This window comes from Xenopus laevis, chromosome 4S (assembly GCF_017654675.1).
Source record: "Xenopus laevis strain J_2021 chromosome 4S, Xenopus_laevis_v10.1, whole genome shotgun sequence".
NCBI lineage: Eukaryota > Metazoa > Chordata > Amphibia > Anura > Pipidae > Xenopus > Xenopus laevis.
Window position 1 is genome coordinate 87,733,302 of NC_054378.1, and position 25,595 is coordinate 87,758,896.

Genomic DNA, 25,595 nt, shown 5'->3' on the forward strand with positions numbered 1-25,595 from the left:
AAAATTACAATTCTTTAATGCCATACAATCATACAAGCATAAGAAATATTATGCACCTACTAGTTATTGGGACATACTAAGGCAGGGCCATTCAACATTTCCTATGTACTGCTTGAATTTTATTTAAGTGATGACATCATAGAAGTGAGCTGAAAAATACCATTGCTACCAACATTTGGCCTACGGCCTCAAGCAGGCCTCCTCCTGCAGGGAGTAAAGGGTCTAGTATACATTTCAAATGAAGTTAGACATCATGAATTGATATCATTAATTTATTTATATCCTATAATACTTAAAGCCATGAACAAAAGTCATGTAGAGTTCATATCAAAGCAGGAAAATATGGTTGATTTACAGTGGCATAATGTGCTAATGATAATGTATTCTTTTCTATTCATATTTTTTTTGTAGAAAAGATTTTCTGAATAGCAATGGAGCTCAAAGATCATCACTAATAAATTGTCCTCTTGTATGTAATAATACAAAATATTGCTTAATAAGCCCCTGTGAATTGGTGCATACTAGACTGTGTCTCAGAGAACTAATATTCCATACCATAGGGGTGCATGTGGTCTCCAGGCATCTGTGGGGGAGTAAGACCTTGCTGAAATGGGTCAGAACTGTATATATTCTGCTCTAAGGAAAGAAGTTGTTGCTGTGGCAGGGTAGTGAAAACATTCATGAGTCCTTCAATACTAGAGCTGCTTGAATTATGCGTTTGAGCTGTAAAAAAAATATATATCATGAGAATTTACATATACATCAGTGATAATAACGAGAGTCAATTATGTTACTGTTTTTGCATCACGTGTATATTTTATTAGTATTCATGGCAGACAGTATTAGGTTCCAGTAAAAAAATAGTAAATGCTCTCCAGTTAAATCTTTTATCCTAGAAGGGAAAGTAATTTAAGGGTGCAGAGATTGGTTGTTTACTAAACAATACCAGGATGCTAGAATATTGCTATTTTTAATTTAAAAGTTTGAGTCCAAGTGTCAGCAGACCCAGCAGCTGCTTGAGAGATGGAGATGCATGGCAGGCCCATTGGCAGTCTTGAATGATGAATTATTCCAGTATATTACTGGCACACTAAGTTCTGGCCGTCCTACTCTTCAGTCCCTATGTTATCTTTTTGGGAAACATTATATATCCCTTATGTAACAGGTAGGGATGCACTGAATCCACTTTTTGTGATTCGGCCGAACCCCCGAATCCTTTGTGAAAGATTCGGCCGAATACCGAACCCTAATTTGCATATGCAAATTAGGGGTGGGAAAACATTTTTTACTTCCTTGTTTTCTGACAAAAAGTCACACAATTTCCCTCCCCGTCCCTAATTTGCATATGCAAATTAGGATTCGGTTCAGCCAGGCAGAAGGATTCGGCCGAATCCGAATACTGCTGAAAAAGGCCTAATCCTGGCCGAATCCCGAACCGAATCCTGGATTCGGTGCATCCCTAGTAACAGGACTAGATTGTAAACAGTGCAGTACAGGAAATCAGCATGACTTGAAATTCAGCTTACAGATGTATGTAAAACAAAGAAACCTAAATGAAGTCTAATAATAAGGTTAGCATTATTAATAACAGAGATATAATATTTGTCTCTTCCCTAGCGGCTCAACTGCATCCAGTTAATACTGCTGAGAAACTCTTTTACCTGAGGGAATGCGGCTTGGGTTCTGCTGATCTTGCTGCGGCTGCTGCTGCTGTTGCTGCTGTCTCCTTGCCAGCTTTTTCATCTGTTATAAATAAAGCACTAGATTGGGTTTCTTGTAATTGACAGTATTTGCTTTTTTACAGTAAGTTCTTCAGACAAGGCTATAAACCTAGTACTCAATTCTTGTTGTGAAGTTCCTTTGCAATATTCCTTATTGATCTTTACTGTGTTTATGTCCATGTAAAACATGTCCTTTTTTAACAGAGATGGCCCATTTAGCAACATTCTAATTTTAGTGGTTTTCGTTACCTTCAATTTAAGAGGGTTCAGAAACCACAAAAATTTTTATTTTCTCTAAAACCACAAATGCCAATTAATTTATTAAACCCGTCTAATATAAATAGCACAAAAAAATTAAATTGTGGAAATAATACGAAAACTAATCTGAATAGCTCGAAATCCTTTTTTTGTGCAAATACAAGTTAAAAAACACGAAAACCTCTGAAAGCTTGAAATAAAGAAAGATTTTGCAATTGGAAAAGGTCAAATCCCCATTACTTGACATTGGCAGCTATTAGATGGCAAAGTTTTGTTATAGTATTTTTCATGTTTTTTTCATTTAATAAATTAAGGGTTTTTTTTCCATGGTTTAGAGTAATTAGTACAATCCCATTATTTTTAGCACTAAAATGACAATTCAGGGAAAAGCCAAAATATGAATGCTAGTAAATTCACCCCTTAACGTCAGATATAATCTTGCCTCGGACAGAAAAAGCCCCGGAGTTGCTGGGGTAGCAAAAAGATGATTGCGTTAACTTTAAGAGACAAATTACCAGTCATTAAAACAAAAATTTGGCTCTTTCCTAGCAGAGGGTAATTTCTCTCTCTGCACTAGCGATGTGGCCCCCTGTACATGCTTTTGCACAAAAAAAGGTAATCACTGGGGACTGAGGGGGGCAGCATCGCAGAAGCCGCCTCAGGCACATGAGGCAAATAATTGCCCCAGCGCATGCTATAAGTTCATTACATCTTCCCCAACTCAGGGGCAAATTCGCTAGGGTTTGGCATTTTCGTTACTGCACAAATTCACTAACGAACGCTGGCGTAGTTTCGCTAGTGTTACTTCGCACCCTTACGCCTGGCGAATTTTCGCTAGCGACGTAACTACGCAAATTCACTAACTTGCGCAGTGTACTGAACGCTACCTTTTACGCTAGACTTCCTTCGCCACCGCAGACCTGGCGAAGCGCAATAGAGTAGATAGGGATTGTTTCAAAAAAAGTCAAAATTTTTTCTAAGTCCCAAAAACGCTGGCGTGTTTTCTACATGATGGGTGATAGGCTGAAAAAGATCGAAAAAATTTTTGGGGCTCCCCTCCTTCCCCCCTACATTTCCTGACTCATGGCAACTTACCTAGACAGTGGGCACATGTGTAGGGCAAAATAAAAATTTTATTTGCTGATTTGAAGGTTTTCTAGGCATTTGTAGTGCTGATACGTATTCCTCCATTGAAATTTGAATTTGGAGCCGTATGCAATTAGCCTTCGCTAGCGTAACTTCGCTTTACATAGCGAATCAACGCTAGCGCAACTTCGCAACCTTACGCTACCCCTGAGCACAACTTCGGATTTTAGTGAATTTGCGGAGCGCTGGCAAAACTACGCCTAGCGAAGTGCGGCGAAGTTGCGCCTGGCGAAACTACGATTGTTAGTGAATTTGCCCCTCAGTGTCAGGTAATGAACATTTATCACCAATACAAAATTATTTCATACATGGTACTAAGGCCAAATAACTAGCAGTGCAATATATATTTGGTTAGCCAGCGTTACTTTTTCTGCACTGCAACCAACACGCTAATGCTGTGAGCAGTTTGCTGTGTACTGTGCACAAAAAGCATGGTTTAGCAGGTCAACAAAAGAAATAAACCATGTATATCTCAAAAACTGCAAAAAATTCTATTTATGACAATCAATTTTTGAGTATTATAGCTGAGTGCAAGGAAAGGAAAACGTCATTGCCAGTTTACGTGCTATAAACTGTACAATAGTGAATAAAATGGGTTTGTTTGTAAATGTCATCTTTTTAATTTTCATTGACAGGCACAAACTCAAATTCTTCTTTATCGTTGCACATTAAAATTGTTTATACCATCAATAATTATCTATTCTTACCTTGGCTCTTTGATTCTGGAACCAGACTTGTACCACGCGAACACTGAGGCCTGTTTCAGCTGCCAGGGTCTCCCTCACCTTTACAAAGAAGTACACCAAAGTATTTTCAGAAAATTAATTGTATATCTTCTTCTTTTAATTGTGGATAATACTTAAACAAAGCTTTAGAAGACTATTAGGAGAATGTAATTAAAATCGCAAAGAGAAAAACAATTTGCACCAATAAGAATAAAAATTCAAATCTCGCAATGTAATATTGTTCCTTAAACTGTTATTGCATTGCGAATGTTAATTGCGCACTCTTAAGACGTACTTGAAGGTGTCGTAATCTTTTGGAGCAAACATAACTTTTTCAGTAAGAAGTTTTATTACATTTACTGCCGATTAGCGCAAACTATAAAATTCGCAACCGGTCACAAAACTATATTAAATTCACGCAAAGCAAAATTTGTTTGCGCAAAGGCATAACCTTTCGCAGTGCGAATAGTTCTTCCGTTACTGACTTTTATTACATTCCCCCCGTATGTTGGAAACTTGGGTAGCAGCACAATCGATTCCTTCCTTTCCAACTAATTGCTCAGTGATACACCACCCACCTAGTGCTCACTCTGCTACTCCTAATCATCAAAATATAGATTGCAGTCTACTTGTCGATAGATTGCAATCTACTTGTCGATCTTGAATTGGTGCCTGATAGATAACAGCAATCCAACATACAACTCAATGAGATCACTCTTTTGGATAGTTTATATTTAGATTATCACTTGAGAAATTAGTGGTGTTCACTGGAACAAAAAATGTATGTTTTCCTCAGTATAATACGGTCGTAGTGAAGACTCCATATGGCTACAATTTTAACAATCTGAAATCAGTGGTTCTGTCAGTGTCGGACTGGGACACCAGGGGCCCACCCAAAAACCTTTGACAAGGGGCCCACCAATTAATCTTAGACCAGGGGCCCACTCTTAGTACTATTATTCTTCCTCTCCTTACTGAACCTCTATTCTCCTAGTCTCTTTCTTTTACATACTGTTATCTATTATTCCATCTATTTAGCCTCTTTGTTCTCATAGAATTTCGGAATGGCCATGAAATAGGCCAAATGTCTAGCAACATAAGGGCCCACTGACACATTGGCCCACCGGGATTTTTCCTAGTTCCCGGTGGGCCAGTCCGACACTAGGTTCTGTGGAAGAGTATATTTGATAGATACAAACTGAAGAACAGTAGATAAAATCATACCTTCCTGCAAGGTTTGGAGGAGACCTCAAAGGAAGCCTTGAATGCCCTCCGCTGCTGCGTAGTTAAGATAGTTCTTGGCCTCTTGGGACGTTTTTGGTCTTTTCCATCCTCTGTGCCCTTGCTGCCATCAAACTTCACAGAATCATCTTCATCTTCACTTTTACCTAACAGCAGGAAGGGTGATTGTGGAAATTATTATTGGCATGCAATAAACGTCTGCTTCTCAAATGTTTTTTTCTAATTACACTTTTATTTACGTTTTGCCAAGATACATATTATTTGCACAGTACAATATTTACTATTAGTATTTTTTTTAAAACTAGAGATTCTAGTCTATATTCATATATATATTAAATTGACAAGGAAAGGAGGATGACGGCAGAATCTGGATTGTCCAACTTGAAAAATAATCATCTGTATTGTATGGAAGCACAATGGTTAGCACTTCTGCCATTTAGTACTGGCACCCTGAGCTTGATTTAGCCTAAACTATCAGGAAGAAGTTCTCCAAAGTCTACTTGGGGTACCTCAATTATCTCTCACACCCCAAAAAATAAGCAGACAGGTTGATTGACTCCCAATGAAGCTTACTAGTGTACATCATTTTGTTAATGATAGCGTTTAGATAAATAATGGTGTAGAGTGCTTATATAAATAATGTATAATAAAATGCACTTTCATTTATTTCCATGGTCTTAATGATAGTTTCCATGTGGAAATCAGTTTATGATTAGCTATATTAACTATATTTGCTATGACATTTACTTGGCCATACTTAGTGGACTCCCTTATTTTCATATTGTGTTCTTTTTTTTTTATAATAAACTCAAATTCCATTTGTCCTCTCGGGCAGGATAATATACTTCAAAGCAAAATATATATATATATATATATATCTAACAAGATTACTTCAAGGAGCTTGGATAGGCCTACTGTTCAATAGCATAAGAGACACTTATTCCTACAGCAATACTTCCCCTTTAATAAAAATATTTCCCAAAGATCCCTCTTGCAGTACTTGACTATATTCTAGTGGAAAAAGTGTAGGATTAAATGAAGTGGCTAATCTGTTCTCTTCATGATGACAGACTGTCTTTATCTCTATATCTTATTTAAAACAATGTATCCACAGTCTATCTACAAATATGCCTGGTGCAGGAGCTGCCTGAGAAAGAGCAAACATTAGCACACAGGGGATTGCTTACACACTAGGGCCCTAATATTGCCCAGCTTGTCACCACCTGCTATAAATGAAAACAGGCTTGCAGATAAAGTAGACAGCTAATAAAAGTGATGCAAATTCAAGGACAGGAGACTTAGTTTTAATTATCGAAATCTGTGCCTCCTTAAACGTCTCAGGCACTAGAAATGGTGCTTAATTAAGCCTTAACCCTCATCCCTTGGTCTAGAGGAAGAAAGGAAAAACATATTGTGTGTGGATGACCTTTCATGAGCTGGGCATGGATTGCTTTACATGATTCTGTGGTCCATTTTACACAAAAGGAGATTGTCATCAATGTGGGATAAGGGAAAGGGGACATCTGTATAATGAAGCTACATAGATCATCTCTTTCAGTGCTTTGAATAGCCACTTCTTTAGCTTGGAGGAATTAAGGGGAGAGGCAGAGTTAGGGCACTTAATTGGAAATGGGGATGGTTTTTGAGTTGCTGCTGTTTACCTAGGATTGAGTGCTAGAGTAGTCAGAATCTGTAATTGAAGTAAGAGCTTTGGAGATTAGTCTCAGCATATGGGATCGGCTGGTCCACTCTCCCCCTCTGCATTTTTCCAATAAAATTGGGTTTAGCTTACGATCTCTCTCTCTCTCACACACACACACTCTTGTTTATAAAAAAGCTCTTTGAAAGTTAGCCAATAGACAAAAGTGAAAGAATGGAGGGGTGAAAATCAAATAAACTCATAAATAATGGTGGACGTTGTTATGACTGTGTTTTAGTACTTTGCACCTGTACTGCACTATATATAAATATGTGGTTGTCTGAAAACAAACTAAAAAATGTATAAAATGAGAGCTGTTTTTCCCATTTGTTTCAGTGTGTGCCAGTGTTCCAGTGAATGTTGTACCTGAATCAGAGGCTGCTGGGCTCACTAGGCTGAGCAAGTCTCTTTCTCTCTCATAGTCACTCTTGCACAGCAGCTGTCCATCTTTCAGAACAAACTCATCGCCCTTCTGGAGCTGCCTATCACAGACACAGCAGCAGAAGCAGCCCAAGTGGTAGACAATTTTCTGTGCTCTCATGACAAATTCACTGGGTGTGATGGTATCTAGGCACGATCCACATTTCACAGCAAACAGTCTGTAGGAAATGAAGGGAAACTGCTTACAACCTAAATACTTTTAGTGATAAGAGCATATCAAATACTTCAATATTGCAAGCTGAGCACTAAGGAAGCAAACAAATCTTTTTAAATACAGAAAACAATCACAATTATTTCATTCTGAGGGCTAAGAAAATGGTATTGTGAGATACTCATAAGCTCTTCAGTGCTTGCACCTTGGCATCATAGCAAGAGATTAAGCCAACACAAGAAGGATCTTACTAGCCTAAACAACCTAAATTATAAAGACCCATACTTGGCATCCAGCATTTTTAAACCATACCGTGACATCAGTTACCAAGATAAGGTGTTGAAACAAATACAGCATTGATATAATTTTTTTTGTTTGTTAAAATGGAATCTATAGTCGGCCATCGACAAATCGCCTCTTCTTCGGGCGACTAATCTCCCCGCAATGCCTTCCCACCGGCTAGAATCTAAAGAGAGCTTTGTTTTCCGAAGCCGTCTGAAGAAAAGGCAATATGTCGCCGGGCGACTGAATCTCCCCGAATCTTCACGTGTCTCTCTGCCCTAAGGACAACTTGTAATAAACTTTTATAATTTTCTTAACTACTTTTAAATTAGAATTGCTCATTCAGCCACAGGTTAAACAAGATGGAACTCCAATTGTAACTAAGAGGGTGAGTGTATTGAGTGGGGCCTGGTGGGATGTGAGTGGCGCCTAGTGGGTTTGTGAGTAGATATAGCTGTCATTTCAGAACATTGACCTTAGAGCACTGTGAAGTGACAGAAACACCTACTCAATTCCCATTGACTGTTAATCTGATCAGCAGACTTGACATGACAGCGGGAGGGCTTTTCGGGGAGAATAGTCACCCGAAGAAGAGGCGTTTCCACGCCGGCTGACTAAATCTCCCTGAATCTTAGCGTGTGCCCTTACCCTTCCACAACTCTAATAACTTACCTATATCAAAGAGCTTAGCTGGTTAAAGCTAGGCTTTCAGCTTTTGAGCCGCCCACCACCACCCACCCATATATTTAGTATCTGAAACAAACCAGGGCCATGAACTCAAAGGCTTTCCCTTGTAGTTCACAATCATATCAACCCTGGGAGTCACCATGGGCTTCCCTGTCTACACTGAAAATATAAAAATGGACCACAAATGGGTCAGGTGTTGAGCTTCCCTACCAAGTGACATGCAGGCAAGTCTTCAAATTGTGAATTGCCACTTGCTGAAGAATGTGAAAAAAATATCAAATAAACATCTCTCCTAGAAATATTCTGCTGCCTAAAAAACAAAGGCTTATGGAAATTTAGTTAGCAATAATAACTTATTGGTTGCAATAAACATACAATCTATTGAGCCATTACTTGAGCCTTACTCATTGTTTCCCCAGAGGATACTGTAACTGAGAATATCATGGGTATAAATGTGTTTTATACAGTAGGTTAGAATAATGTTATATATGTTTTGTATAATTTGCACCATTGGAAATGGTGGCATTGCCTGCCAATAAAGTATGTAAACATTTATTTTACATCATGAATTTGCTGGTCACAGCTTTGGTGGTTGGTCACTTAATATATTAATAAAAGTGTCAAGTCAAGAGGAGGAGGAGGAGGAATGAATGTTTACAGAGCTCATTAAAGGTTTGGTACTGAGTTAATCTGCTTAACTCCAGCAATAACATGACAGGATAACATGGCCTCTAGCTTAATATTGTAGAACCGCACATAGCCTACAAGAGAATCATTCCAATCCCTGATCCTAGCCAGCTGTTTAAGCAGTAGCCGCACAGGGGCCACTGATCTCACAGAAAAAGAAAGCAAATACATTTGAATAAATCTGTAAGACGCTGAAGATAGATACAGAATATACTCAGAATATGTCAGTGTCATTAAACTCAAAGTTTTTTCGACTTTTTGGTAGACTTTGAGGTACAACAACAAGGCAGGGCCCTTTTACCCCATGACAACTTTAAAGATATACAAAAACAGTGTCATTACTAATCATTCTTCTATAGTTTAAAGCATATCAAGAACAGAAAATAGGTTATCACCACAAATCCTGCTCTAATTGGAATTTAGGCCTGACCTCCATTAATAGCTATAAGAGCAAACGATCATAAAAATCCCAACATTTCACTATCAAAGAAATAAGGATACTATAACAACATGCTTCTAAAATAATTAAAGTATTCATCTTAGTTATTAAAGGGGAAGCAACAACATGCTTTTGATTTTTTTTTTTTATTAATGACAAAATCGCTAATGAAGAACAACTGCAGTCCTCCAACAACTGTAGTCTTCCATCTATTCATCATCTCCTCTAGCTCCTAGAATTCCTATAAATACCTAAACAGTGCACTTGAACATGAATTGAGATCTTTACACCAGGAGAATTACAGTGATGACAGGCAGTCCCAGGAATGTCTCATTGTACAAAAATCTCTGTCCACTCGAATGAACTGTCCACTCTGCCCTAGTGATTAACAAAGCAGAAGAACATTCTGTAATAAGATAAAGGACAATCTGTCAGGGCTCAGTTATTAGGAATGTAAATGTTAGTCAGTTTTTGGGACTCAGTGTTAATGATCAAAGTGGTTGTCCAGCAGTTAGGAACTCTTTGTTATAAGGAGCAGACAATCAAACCAAAAGATTAAGATATAAAAATATTCCAACAAGCCAATGTTTTCCCATCCTACACATTTATACATTTACATTTCAGGAAACCGCATGATAAGGAGGGCAGGAAAGGATTCAGTTGGTGAAAGAATTACTGCTCCTTGCAGACACCAAACATGTTTCCAAGGTCAGAGTCCATCAATCTCTCTGCACAAAACTCCCCATCCTGCCTAGTGAGATTACTGTAGCATATTAATTAACCTCTTTTCGCAGGAAATTAACTCAAAATTTCCACATTGAATATGATACAGTACAACTTTTAGGGGCCTATTTTTTAAGCCTCAGATTTTTCTGGTAACCTTTATTTTTTGAGATTTATTATGCTTCGAATCTCAAAATACTCCAACTAAAACCTGTCAAAGTCAGGCAAACGTCAACGGCAGATGTCCTTTATACAATTGGAAGATGCTTTTTGCCTTCATGATTTTCAAGGGTTTTGGGCTGTTTGACACTGGTTTTCCAAAAAATCCCCAAAAATGTGTGGTTTTCAGCAACAATTCGAATAAATTGCAAGATTTGAATTTTGTTGAGATCAAATTCATGTTTAATGCACATTTATTTATCACAGCTAGTGACAGATTGTCATTTTAAGCTATTGACAGGCCCGGGGGTGCATCTTTGAGTGTATGTGGGTTTCCTCCTGGTTTTATAGTGTCCTCTCACACTCCAAAATCTACAGCCAATTTAATTGCCTTCTGATAAAAAAGCTGAACTCTTTATCTATCTAGGCTGCGCTGCAGAATGCAGTCAATAGAGAAGAAGTGACCTCTACATAAGAACTGTTCTGTGCTCTGTTGCACCCATTAGCGCTTTTTCTCAAATCTAGATAAGACCCCTTATAAGCTCTTTAGCTCTTACTGCCCAAACATCCCCAATTTGCACCTGTTCCTTCCCTCCATCATGTATATCTGTCCTCTACTTCATGTGACCTTGTACATTGGGTCTAATACTTTGATTTAGTTTTCTGGCATGAACTATGGCATACTTTTTGCTTATAAGACCCCCTTGAGTCCCAGTATAGGTTATGACCTTGTCATCCCCCCCCATAGTAATGCCCCTGCATGAAGTAATGAGCAGAATAAGTATGAGTAATTTCAAATTTGTGGTCTCCAGTTCCACACATGCCTGCTACAGGTGATCTACAGACAGAAGCCAACCTCCATATATAAATGTACCATTCTAAATAAAATTAATGTTAAGAGGAGCCCTGTAAACCTATTATGGTAACATATTTTATAAATATCTTTCAAAAACATTTGTGGTGTTAATGTGTAATAGCAAATTACATCTAGTGCAATGTAAATACTTTTGTTTTGTAATGGGGTTCATACAAGAATTTGGGATCTATTGTATTTGTACGTCTCCTCACAGTCTGAGCTTGTGCAGCTTCTCTTCAGGTATTTGGCTGTTGTGCCTGATTCAGCTTAATTTATCAGTGCATTTCCATGGCTAACTTTCAGTATTAACTAGATCTGGGGCCGTTCTGTTGGCAGCTGAGTGCTGTCAGGTTTCCATTCTCAGCAGGACAGTGGTGAAGGAAGGAAGGAGGAGGGAAAGGGATAAGAGGATTTAACACCTTATAGATTCCTTCATGGTCTTATCCTCCCCTGCTGAGTGGTTACTGGCTGACATTATGTTCAAGAAGTCCAACAATAGACTGATTTACGTACTCTGTATTTTTATTTTGCTTTAATTAAACTAGGGGATTAGAATTTAACAAAACAGCTCCAGTGTTTTGTTGGTAGATACACATTTTTATGAACATTAGCTTTGCTGCCAGGTATAAGGAGGAACTGAGTAAGAATTTTCACCTGTGGGATTGTCCCCAAGATCTCAAACCAAATGTCTCACCTCAAATGTATCAGAAGTACTTTAAAACCATTGTCCCAGAGCTTTGCTCTCTATGGGGTATATTTATCAAAGAGTGAAGTTAAAGATCGCCACAGTCCACTAGAGAAAAATTCTGCCACTCTCCATTCATTTCTATGGGATTTTGAAAGGTGTATTTGTTAAAGAGTGAACTTTCACTTTTAGCCATTGATAAATACTCTTAAAAATCCCATAGAAATTAATGGAGAGGGGTGGACTTTCTCTCTAACGGACTATGGCAATCTCTATCTATCTGTTTAGCACAGTCATAATAAATAATGTTAACGATCATCTTCTGCCCACTTTCATTCATTTCATTATTAAATCTGCTAAAAAAAAACATTTAGAAATGTAATAAAACCAATAGGATAGTTTTACCACCAATATAAATGTATCCAGCTTAGCTAGAATCAAGTACAAGATTTTATTATTACAGAGAAACATAAAATGATGAAAACAATTAGAATTATTTGCTTGATATGGACTATATGATAAACTTTCCATAATTCATAGCTTTCTGGATAACAGGCTTTTGGATAAGGGATCCCATACCTGTAGTTATATAGCAGCTGGAAAACAGTGAAAGACATAAAAATACCAACCACTTACTAATTTACTGCACAATATATTTCCAATGATATTATGTAAAATAATTTTGACAAGGGACCACTGCTGAGACTAGAGACCCAGGCTAAACTCTCGCTATATGAGCAGGTCCTGTATAGCAGTTTGTAATGAGAGACAGGGCGCTATTGTATCTATACACATACCTCCCAAGGGTCTTTACTAAGTCTCTGACTCTCTCAGCTACATTTCTGTTTCCATAGCTAAAAGTTGCTTCATGTGATTAGCTAGCCTGCCGTTTGTTTTTTGCTTTAGTAGTTAACATGACCTCTTATTCTCTCTTTGTGACCCTCTCCTCCTGTGACAGACAAGTTTTCGTTTAATACCTGGCAACCAAGGGAGAGTTAAGCTTTCTCAAATATGAGCATTTTTTTGGCTGGAACGGCACAGGGCTGCTGCCCAACCGAGAGAGAAAAATTAAACACCACAGGCCGTGGCTCCAGAGAAGAGGAGATAAAGTGTTCCCATGGAGTAGGCCAGGCTCTGTCGTTCTCTAGTTAATACTTAACAAGACCTCTCAACAAAGACTGCCAATGTAGCCTGATCTCAGCAAGCATATTGCTGTGTAATAGAGAATTCTTTAGCCAGTAACCCTTCACTTCCACTATCCTTCCAGATTTTATAATGGTGCATCCCCTTTTCTGTATCTCTCATAGGGGCAAATTCACTAACCTCTGTAAATTCGCCAGCGACGGCTTCGCTCACATCGCAACACTTCACCAGACATAGATTCACCAGGACAACGCTAATTCACTAAAATCCAAAGTTGAGTACAGGTTGCCGAACTCTGGCGAAGTTGCGCTAGCGTTACTGCGCCAAGCGAAGTTGCGCCAGCATTGGCTAATTTGCATATGGCGGGAATATTAATGGACGTATATGTTGCAGCAAATACATTACACTACATAAGCTCAGGGAAACCTTAACATGAAATACAGTTGTTATAATGTTCTACACATGTGCCCAGTGTATAGTTTATGTGCCATATGGTAGGAAATGTATAGGAGAGCCCGGGTACCCAAAAAAAATTGTGAAGTAGCGCTAGAGTCTATCTCCTTCACTAGTGAATTTTCACTAACGTTAGTCACTTCACCTTTTAGTAAATTTGCCCCTTAGTGTTTACATTGATGAGATAATATGATCACTCTCACATACTAAAGTGCGAAGTGACTAACGCTGGCGTAACTTCACTAGCGAAGGAGATAAACTTCTCACTCTTATGCCAGGAGAAGTTTCACTCTGTGAAAGAGCTTTACTTCGCAAATTTACTAAGATGCGGATTTTACTGAATGTTACCTCTTGTGCCAGACTTGCCTTCACCACCTCAGACCAAGCGAAGTGCAATAGAGTAGATAAGACTATCTAAGTCCCAAAAAACGCTGTTGACTTTTCATTTTTCAGGGTGATAGGCTGCAAAAGATCGTACATTTTTTCTGGGGTACTCGGCTTCCCCCCTACATTTCCTAACATATGGCACATAAACTATACACTAGGCTCATGTGCAGGACAATATAACAACTCTATTTTCTTTTATTAAGGTTCCCTGGGCTTGTGTAGTGTAATGTATTTGCTGCAACATATATGTCCATTCAACTTTAACTTCCCGTCGTATTCAAATTAGCCAACGCTAGCGCAACTTAGCTTTGCTTGCAACAGTAACGCTAGCGCAACTTCGCCAGCATTCGGCACCCTAGACGCAATGTCATTTCCCTTGATGCTACAAGCAGTTTATTTGCAATGTCTATTCTTCAAAAAACATAATTACGGACACCATCCTTTTTTTTCTTGCAAAGTCCTGATTCAAGCATAATTAAAGTATCAATAGAAATCAACACTATAGGGCTCAATGCAATGTACATAATAATGCAAATAATGCAAACATAATTCCAAAGGTTTCATTTACAAATGCCAGAGGCAATGCACTTGGCATTAAAATGCACTAGTGGGCTTCCACCAAAAATATCTGCCACAACTTGTGATTTACTGTTGCAGGAACTCATTATAGTCAACTTTGAAGTATTGCACACAAGTTCCCTTTCAATGTCTATATGGTGTCATCTCTGGCCTGGAAATGCTTGAGGTGCCCTTCCACACAGGGTTTTTTAACTGTATTTCTATGCAGTAGGTTTTGTGCATTCCACTGCGTGGAGATGCAGGCACTAACTGACCCCATTCTTCTCTATACACTTGCTGGTTCAGGAATAAAATTTTATATTGTAGAGTGAATTATTTGCCGTGTAAACAGTGTAATTTAGAAATAAAAACTACATCATAAAAATCTTGACCCTGTATAAGAGCTCTTAAAGGGGTTGTTGAGAGTGATGGGCAAATTAGGGGCGTTTCGCCGAAAAATTTGCGAATTTCCCGCGAAATTTGTGAAACGGTGAAAAATTTGCTAAACGGCGCTGGTGTCTCGATTTTGACATTTCGTCATTTTTTCGCCGTCTGGGAATCGCGGGAATTCGCCGTGAATTGGTGCCTGGCGAATAAATTCGCCCATCACTAGTTGTTGACCTTCCAAACACATTTTTTTTCAGTTCAGTTGTTCACCAGAAAAAAAATACTTTTTTCAACTTTCCATGTTTATTTATGATTGTATAAAAGTTAATTGTTTGTGTCTCGCGACCCCACTACCAGAGCTGCTTCAGAAAAGATATATAAAGGCGAAAAATGAAACTTCAATATTAAAAAAAAAAACAACAACAAAAAACAGTCACCAATAGAAAATAGAAGATAATTGAAAAAAGTATTTTTTTTCTCATGAACTATCTGAAACTAACTGAATTGGAAAAAGAATTGGACCGTAAACAGCCCTAGGTGCAAACCAGTTGCATGTGCAGTAGCAACACGCAAAGGAGGGCCCCAAGGCAGGTGTTAATGCCAGGACTTTCTTGCATCCCTGTGCCCTGTACTTTGGACCTTCTTCCTTGTTCAGCAAAGCACAAGTATAGAAGACAGTTTGCTGATGTAAATATTATTTTGAAAAACATTTAAATACATGCATTTTTGTCTGCATTTTGGTGTTTATAATCATGCAGTTATGCAGTAACATTTCAGCAGATAGGGGACTTGCAACGTTTTGATTATGAGTAACCAGAAGGAGATGTGGAGAGAAGCCATGGTGTGGGGAATAACCAGATGGAAGCACCACAATTTGGACCTATACATGCAAAGATTAAGAATAAAGCTATCTTGTTTTTCTCAAGATTCATTCCGAAATAGTAAAACTATGACAGAAATGGTAATCCATTATAGCAAGTATCAACAACAATAGATATAAAGAACAGAGAACAATGTGCCTTTTTTGACTGCTATTAATCAGAGATCATTTCATAAACGAATACTGAGCATCAGGTATTATTCGACATGCAGGGCAGTTAGACAGACCAGAAAGTTGAAGTTCTTAAGTTCAGTAGGGAATTTTATCCGACAGTCACACTTTGTCCAGAGCAAAGGAAATGCAACACAATTTAACAATCTTGATTGGTACACTGGTAAGCTGATATGATCATTACATTATTGACATACGTTACTTTTTCACTTGTACACTTCTGTTTCAGAGCTTATCCAGCCAATAGGTATAAAAAGCTTGTAATTGCAGGGGTGGACTGGCTTGTTCCTTAAGCCTGGTTCCTCCTATTGGTACTGGTAAATGTACTGCCCAGAACAAACTGCCCTGCACATAACAATAACACTCGCAATGCCACACAAAACTTAACTGACCCATAGACAACTCTGAGCCAGAGTAATGAAGGAAAATTTACGCTACCAATTCTCCAATTAAAATGTGAATCCATTACTAATGATTACTACCTCAAAGCAGAATTGGTTTTGGCAGCTCAAAGCAGTTGAACACTTTCTAACAAAGTGACACAGGTATTAGCTTTGATAAATGTGTCGACTGGGGTTGTAAAAATCAAACTGAAAGCCAAATTCAGCACACAGGCCACCAGATAGACGGCCCTTATCTGAACCACATGCTGTAGGACAATATAAACATACATATACACTTACATTATCTGAGTATGGTACAGCAAACTCACAAAATGTATTTCTAACACACACCAGCTAAATAATTCAGCAATCGCCACAATTTCAGAGCTGCTCAACTGATTTACAAATAAAGCTTAACTCTGTTGTATTTGGCTTCATGGCCTGTATAATTTAATGGCTATTTCGCCTTTAAATTAATGTTATAGAGTGTCTTATTCATAGCAACTTTTCAAGTGGTCTTCATATTTTGTAATTTTTCACTTATATGTCTTCCTGTTTTGTCTTTTTCTAGAACTATTGCTCTCTAAGGCTTGAATTTTATTGTTTCTGTTTTTATCTTTCGGTTAGCCCCTCTAATCTTTCTGTTTAGCCCCTTCATTAATAATGATCAAAAACTTTTAAAATCTAAACTTTTTATAAAAAATATTTAACAAGAGGGTGTTAAATTTGCTAACACAAGTTATTTTATAAAGGACATACTAATTGTTTTCAAGTAAAATTGAGCAGTCTGTCACGAGTATTAATCTGTTACACAGCAAAAGTTTAATTTAATTAAATCTGTCCAATGTTGCTTTTGTGCATGTATGCCTTTCTGCCCACTCCAGTCCCTTCTGACCTCGATAAATAGCAAATTGTCATGACACCCTCCAGGGACCCTCATTTCATGGCCACTAAAGGTGCAGAGATATATTAGTAGTAGACTGGAATTCCGTGAGTAAGTAAAGGTAAGAGGAAAGTTTGCAATTAAGGGACCTAAATGCCTTAAGTGCTTTGAGTTTCACATTTAATGCGACAAAACTTTGATGATGCAAAAAAACAAATGACAGAAATAGACTGGCTAAAGAGTTTACCAGAAGAGTAAAGAGTAAAGATTGGCTGCTATTTAGATTTTTTATTTAGTACATCAATCCAAAATAAAAAATCTTTTTTGATGAAACAGCAAATTGGAGTGCGGGTCTTTACAGCAAATCTATATGGGAAATATTTGACCCTACACCAGCAAATATTGAGGAAAGTCCGGTTTTGAGAGTGCGGCTGCTTACTACTGATTATATATATATATATATACTGTATATATATATATATATATATATATATATATATATATATATATATATATATATATACACAAATATAAAGTTCCAGCTGTGGTGCACTCCAGTCAAGCGTTCTCTTCATGCCTAAGTGCTGTCAAATATATTGTAGAAAGTAGTTCCCCAAGATTGATTTGGAAAAGGAATGATGTTTTATAAAATTAAATGGTAACAATTTCCTGACACTCAAATAAATTGAAATATTTATCAAAGCTGATATATGTGTCAGTTCATCAAAATGTGTTTGATTGTTTATAGCAGTGGTACATCTTTCTATTCAGTGGGGTGTTAGAGCTCATTGGCAAGGCTAATAACCCTCTGAACCATTAGGGGGTTATTTATCAAAGTCTGATTTTATCTCAATATTTTCTGCTACAAACTCCGATCAAATCTGCTTGGGTTTTTTACTCTTATTTATTATTACATTTTCCAGAAAATTTGCTTTGTGGGAAAAAAATCCGATTTTCGTGATTTTTTTGAATTTTTTCATACAATTTTTATGATTTTTACCGCAAAGCAAATTTTTCGGAAAATGTAATAATAAATACGCATAAAAAACCTGATCGCATTTGATCGGAGTTTGTAGCAGAAAATATTGAGATAAATTCGGACTTTGATAAATAATCCCCTTAGTGTCTGAATGTCTATTTGCAAGCAGGAACTAAAGTTTCAGACATATGTTTTCTTCATGCTTTTCACCACTCCACTGGCCCCAGAATAGTTGCACCACTGATTTAAAATTAATGACTTTTTGACTTTTGTAATTATACACGTATATATAGTCAGGTGATCCCACTGGTGTCTAATAAAAGGGCAGCCAAGTATGGAGGTTTACTTTGAAAGCAGAAAGTTAAGTTGCAGGTAAAACCAAGTCCCTTTGTAAAATGTATAATGAAACTATAGAATTCTTAATGAATCAGATGGAATTGAGCATAGGACTGGCCAGATATGGGATGACTTTGACGTAGTTGGCCAGCTTAAATATATTGCAATATATGGACAAACAATCCCTGTTTTGTTTAAAGGGTAAGGCATTTTTTAGTAGCAGTATGCACAAAATGTCGCTGTCTTAAATATATTGATAATGGGTTGAGTGCAGAGGACTCTTGTATTTGACTGTATGTATTTTGTGGTCACAGCCTCATTGCACCCCCGCCTAATGGTTTTAAAAAATAGTGGTGAGCACAACTTTCCCTTGTTTGTTATAGTTTATACAGGAGCAGTGACCAGCTCCATGTTGTAGCTCCCACCCTTCCCAACTATAGTCAGGTGATCCCACTGGTGTCTAATAAAAGGGCAGCCAAGTATGGAGGTTTACTTTGAAAGCAGCAAGTTAAGTTGCAGGTAAAACCAAGTCCCTTTGTAAAATGTATAATGAAACTATAGAATTCTTAATGAATCAGATGGAATTGAGCATAGGACTGGCCAGATATGGGATGACTTTGACGTAGTTGGCCAGCTTAAATATATTGCAATATATGGACAAACAATCCCTGTTTTGTTTAAAGGGTAAGGCATTTTTTAGTAGCAGTATGCACAAAATGTCGCTGTCTTAAATATATTGATAATGGGTTGAGTGCAGAGGACTCTTGTATTTGACTATATATATATATATATATATATATAGCTGTTGGTAAGCTTTAAGAATGCTATGCCTCCTTAAATTTTCATTATTCTTACCTATGCCATTGACTGCACATAAAGTGTATAATCTAATGTTTAATTCAGTGTATTACTGAGCCTTTTTTAAATGGCTAATAGCTGAACTGTCACTGACACTGTTGTCATTATTAAGCTTGCACAGCGTTCCCTCAATCCCACTGTGAGCCCAGCAGGAGTTGCATTGTATCACCAGTCATTGGTTTCAATCCCTTCTATCCTTCTTCTTTGCTCTGACATTTCAGTCTCCGTGTAACCTTTGTGTTTGACTTGTAACTACTGTGTTACCAGTGTATTGCCATTGTTGGTATCATGAGCATGGATAACATTCTCTGTTGTACCCAACATGAGCATATTGTAGCTAGTGTTTTTTCTTTCTTCCTTCTAAACAAAAATGTCAGTTTCTATATCTAAGACAGCATTAATGATAGGATGTGTAGCTTCTCCATGATTGGCTCCAGCTATGAGCGGAAGGTGTTTTTGTCACTCACAGAAACATGGTGATGAATCCAACTGAGCAATAATAGAATGAATATGTGATGACTCAAGCATGACAGTATGTAAATACATGTTGCCCTTAGCTACAATTTAGTGCATTTTTTACCCATTTATTTGGCTCTCCAGGGGCTTGCCTGTTCTTCATGCTGCATACCTTAAGCATGAATATAGTGCCACTGCTATCAAAGGGAAAACCTTTTCTATTCTTTAGGATTACAGTTTCTTGGGGGCTTGACTCAAGGAGTGTAAGGTTATATATTATTTGAAGTGTGTATAATTTCAAGCAAGATCTTATAGGATGAGGAAAAGAAGAAACATACATTATAAATAAGTTGTACACACAATACAAGGGCAATTGCACATGATGAAAGCAAAAGCAGTGTGATTCCTGTGGACTACAAAGAGGAAACAATTTGCAATGCTTCTGGGTGTGTTGTTAGCACTTTAAAAACAAAAACTTGATTAGGACAAAAAGCCACGTGGCTACATGTTTTGTGTTTCCTCCAGTTTCCTGTTGAGCATCTCTATGACACATGGGTCATTCTCATTGTCATTGTTTATGGTTGGTTTGGAATTAAGTCAGTGCTATAATTAATGGACTGGTTTTCTAAAAATGACTGCACCCAGTCGAAATCAAATTGTGTGCTTCCATGTAACTAAAGAGGAATGACAATTCTGCATTGAGAGCACAGCAACATCACATACATTGTTGTAAAGCATGGAGTAACTTGCTGGTTCTATATAAATTAATGATGTTGCATCTGCATATTTAATATTATTACAGTCACAAAGGTGATTTTTCATTTATTGCTTCTTTAATAGTCATTCAGTGTACACAGGGGCCTTGTTGCATGGTGAGTGTCTTACCCATGGTGAGTGCCTTAAAGGGCCAAAAATGGATTAGAGGGCCTACGATGCCTGTGTTTGTCAGTGTTGTATACAAGAGGTGCAGCTGGGGGGGGAGCACATAGGCATGCCCCTTTCTGTCCCCTAACCTGCTTGTTATTCAGACACCCACGTTAGGGAGAATCAATGGGCACTGGGTTCAAAGGAGTTTCTTTCTTATCTCCTTCCCCCAGGTGTAGTGTACAGGGCTGTCTTGCACCACCCTCACTGCACACTGCACCTAGAGAGAGAAGACAAAAGTCTGTGTTAAACTAGTGCAGCAATTTTGCACATTTTAGTGCTCCTGGGGTTAATAAATTAATAAACTTTCAGTCTACCGTTAATTTGACATGGACAGAGTTCTCACCTTAGGGAATATATAATGTGCTGACTGGGCTACATTTTTCCATTAATAGATTACTAAAAATGAAATCTCAATTTAGCATGTGCATGTTCATTTTATGCCCATGACATATAGGTGCCTCAGTGACAGCTACATTGAATAATATGGTACACCCTGGGATGCACAGTACTGTATAAGTTCACAGATGCACCTCAACAGCTCCAAAGTGACTAAAGCACTGACCCAGCTCTGAAACATGACCGCTTACGTTCAGCATAAAAATTGGCATAACCCTGTAAACAAAAGTAAGCCTGCTGGGGACATAAATTATTGCTTGTGCTCCTTATACATAATTAATACATACACATATAATAAACACATATCAATTGGCAGTGTGTATTTTACATTCATTTCTCCCCATACTGAAAGTTTAGGTCCATGACGGCAAACAGGCATATGCAGTTTATTTTACAACAAACACAAACATCATATTTTAACCAGAACTAGCTTATACAAGCTCTCTGTTTGCTTAACTCAATTGGAAGGAAATCTATGACATGCTGGCGTGCATCACAGTGGGTTTGCAGCATTGTACTGATAGCATTATTGATTAATGACACAGGAGAAGAGCAATCTCCTTCACAGAGAATAAGGCCTGGAACCCTCTTGTATTCTTGTTCTAATGTAGCCTCTAGTGACTAAGAAAAGTGATTGATGGTCTGGTTGGTTAATAACCCTCTTCTAGTGACTTGGATTTACATGTTACTATGCTTACTGCTACTCTGTTAGGTGAAGAGTTAATTAGAAGGCCAGAAAAACAAACTGTATATATGTGGTGCAGTCGCCATCCATGCGTGTATCAAGGCTTATTAACATTTTGGCCCTGGTTTTTATTACCACTGTCTCTATCAATATTTGGTTTGTAATTAAAAGAATCATCACAGGGAGATCTTTTTTATGGTTGTGTAAATTTCCTGATTTGTAAATAAACCCTTTTCCTCCAATTACTTTTTATAGCTTACATTTATTATACCAATTACAGCCTCTGGCTGGAAAGTTAAATACAGCTTCAGCTTCCCAGAGAGAGAGGTCACAAAGGTTTCAGTTGTAGACTGATTTCTAGGTGCTATACAGGTTGACATTTTCATGACAAAAATTTTTGTTTTGCAAAGAGAAAAATATGGAAAGTGTGCTGCTTTTTTGTTCACTAAATTGCCTCTGTTCACTGCTATACAGCAACTCATTTACTACTATTATGGTCCATGGGGGCTAGCTTAAACTACATATCTAGCTTTCTTGAATAATTCTTAGGGAACGTCCCAAAAGAAGTTGCCTAATGACCCCTACAGTACAGTTAAAATTACAATTGTATATTATTAGAAAGAGTGAACTAAAATAATAAACAATATGATGTCCAAGGAAATTAAATGGGCGTTGAATGGACTCTTTATATTTTTGCTGTTGATACTAAATTGTGCAAAACAATAGGTTCCATGCAAGATGGTGCCACTTTGCAGAGTGATTTGACTAAAATTAGAAACCTGGGCAGCAAACTGGAAAATAAGGTTCAGTATTGATAAATGCAAGGTTATGCACTTTGGTAGATATAATATAAATGCAAGTTATACACTAAATTGTAGTATATCCTTAGTTGAGAAATATTTGGGGACTTTTGTAGATAACAATTTGTCTAACTCCAGGCAGTGTCATTCTGTGGCTACTATAGCAAAGAAAGTTCTGTCTTGCATAGAAAGTGCATTAACTCAAGGGATGAAAACATAATTTTGCCTCTTAATAAATCCCTGGTAAGGCCTCATCTGGAGTATGCAGTGCAGTTTTGGACTCCAGTTTTCCAGAGTGTAGGGACATGAAACTAAACTGGTTAGGGATGAAGGATTTAGACTATGAGGGCAGACTGTCTAGGCTCTTGCAAGGAGACATGATTACTCATTACTCAAGAACACTAGAGGAAATTATAGATATATAGTAAGGGATCTTTTTTCCCATAAAAATCATCAATGTATCAGAGAACACCCTTTAGACTACTAGAGGAACAAAACTTTCATTTGAATCAGTGTAGGTTGTTCTTCACAGTGAGGACAGTGAGTTTGTGGAATGCCCTGTTGGGTGACATTGGGATGGCTGGTTCTATAAATGCCTTTAAGAGGGGTTTGGATTATTTCTTGAACAAGCATAATACCCAAGGCTATTTGATACTAAAATCTACAATTCAGGGCCTGAACTAGGGGTAGGCAGAAGAGGCGCCTGCCTAGGGCGCAACAAAAGGTGGGTGCTGGGCAGGTACCTGTCTTCTGACTACCCCATGTCCATGTTCACTGCTTTCCCGGCCTCCCTCTCTTCCTGCTCTCTCAAATTCCCTCCTGCTCTTTCTCACCTCCCTTCCGACTCTCTCTCCCCTCCGGCGCTCCCTCCCCTCCCATGCTCGGCACATGAGCGTGCTCTACGCATGCACATGAGGGGTAGTGCAGTGGCCGACCGGGTCGCCTAGGGTGCCTGGTCGGCTTAGCCCAGTGCTGCTACAATTAGTAAAGATATTGGTATATATAGTTTATATATGTGTGTATATATCATCCTGTGATTGTCTATAAATGCCAACTAATTTTCGGATTGCAACCACTCATTGATGAAGATGGACCTATCCTGTGATTGGCAGCAAAGTAAAGATTCTTGAAATATTTTCTGGCAAACTATAGCTTGTGTTCAGATGAGAGTTTCTTCACTGCCTCCCTACTGATCCCAAGGAAAGCAGGGAGTCTTAGTAAAGCAATAAATCCAGCAGCACTCCGATATGTGAATCAATTATTTATTCATGCCATTAGCAGAGCAACGTTTCGGGCTATTCCAGCCCTTTATCAAGGAAAGCAGGGAGTCTTAGATACTCACTGGTCTGCACAAGTTTCTGTCTGTAAGTGGAAAGGAATCAAATTACTACCTATCATTTTGGGCTAAACACCTTTGGCATGGCTATGAAGATCTCTTAATATACAGTAGAGAAAGCCTTTATGAATGTATTGCATTGTTATATAGTTACATAGTTAGTTAAATCAGGTTGAAAAAAGACAAAGTCCATCAAGTTCAACCCCTCTTAGTGAAAACCCAGCATCCATACACACACCCCTCCCTACTTTCACATTTATTATATATACCCATATCTATACTAACTATAGAATTTAGTATCACAATAGCCTTTGATATTATGTCTGTCCAAGAAATCATCCAAGCCACTCTTAAAGGAATTAACAGAATCAGCCATCACAACATCATCCGGCAGTATGGTAGAGTGCTTCCACCCCTGATCATGTACCCTTTGTGGTACCAGGTGCTACACCGGAGAACCCACTCCTGTCGTGTGGGTCATGTAGATACATAGAAGAAATTCCAGTGGCACACTGAATGCTGAAAAAAGTGTTTAGTTTATTCACCCAAATACATACAGACAAGGGCAACGTTTCGGACCACTCGGGCCCTTGACGTTGCCCTTGTCTGTATGTATTTGGGTGAATAAACTAAACACTTTTTTCAGCATTCAGTGTGCCACTGGAATTTCTTCTAAACATCATCCGGCAGGGCATTCCACAAACTCACTGACCTCACTGAGAAGAACCACCTACGTTGCTTCAAATAAAAGTTATTTACTTCTAGTCTAAAGGGGTGGCTACATGTATGGTGATCCACTTTATTGGTAAAAAAGATCCCCTGCTATTTTTTTATAATGTCCTCTAATGTACTTTTAAAGAGTAATCATGTCCCCTTGCAAGTGCCTTTTTTCCAGAGAAAACAACCCCAGCCTTGACAGTCTACCCTCATAATTTAAGTCTTTCATCCCTCCATAACCAGTTTAGTTGCACATAGTCTCTGCACTCTCTCCAGCTCATTTATATCCCTCTTAAGGACTGGAGTGCAAAACTGCACTGCATACTCCAGGTGAGGCCTTACCAGGGCATAACCTTGCATTTATCAACATTGAACCTCATTTTCCAGTTTGCTGCCCAGTTTCCCAGCTTCAAACTAACTGGCTTAGTGGTAGGAAAGCTTTTCAAAGGATAAGATACTGGGCTTCATAGCAAATACTATGAGTTTGTGCCAGCATGGTTTTATGCATAATAGATCTTGCCAGATTAACTTAATTTCTTTTTATGAGAAGGTAAGTAGAGACCTCGATTCTGGGATGGCAGTGGATGTGATTTAGACTTTGCTAAAGCATTAAATACAGTGCCACACAGAAGGTTACTGGTTAAATTAAGGAATGTTGGCCTGGAACATAGTATTTGTACCTGGATAGAGAACTGGCTAAAAGATATACTACAAAGAGTGGTGGTAAATGGAACATTTTCTAATTTGACCAGTGTTGTTAGTGGAGTACCACAGGGCTCTGTACTAGGTCCTTTGTCTCCATTTAGCCATATTTGTGCTTATATACTGTACTGACATTTGGACTTAAATACTGTGTTATTTAAATGGATCCTGACTGAACACAGCACACACAAACATATTGTTTAGAAAAACAATTAAAATAGTGTAAAACCAGGGAAATCATTACAGGAGCACAGCTG

The 25,595-nt window shown here is 38.1% G+C and overlaps 1 protein-coding gene across 1 annotated transcript in view; it reads right to left on the reverse strand.

Annotated features, from left to right (window-relative positions):
• The window catches only part of lmx1a.S (LIM homeobox transcription factor 1 alpha S homeolog), a 43,858-nt gene that overhangs the window by 1,043 nt on the left and 17,220 nt on the right, over nt 1–25,595 (reverse strand). Inside the window, exons 3-7 of the mRNA XM_018261069.2 lie at nt 7,158–7,390; nt 5,075–5,238; nt 3,833–3,910; nt 1,662–1,743; nt 556–723 (exon numbers count right to left, since the gene is read on the reverse strand). Of these exons, the coding sequence (XP_018116558.1) occupies nt 556–723; nt 1,662–1,743; nt 3,833–3,910; nt 5,075–5,238; nt 7,158–7,390 (725 nt within the window). The remainder of the gene's footprint in view (nt 1–555; nt 724–1,661; nt 1,744–3,832; nt 3,911–5,074; nt 5,239–7,157; nt 7,391–25,595) is intronic.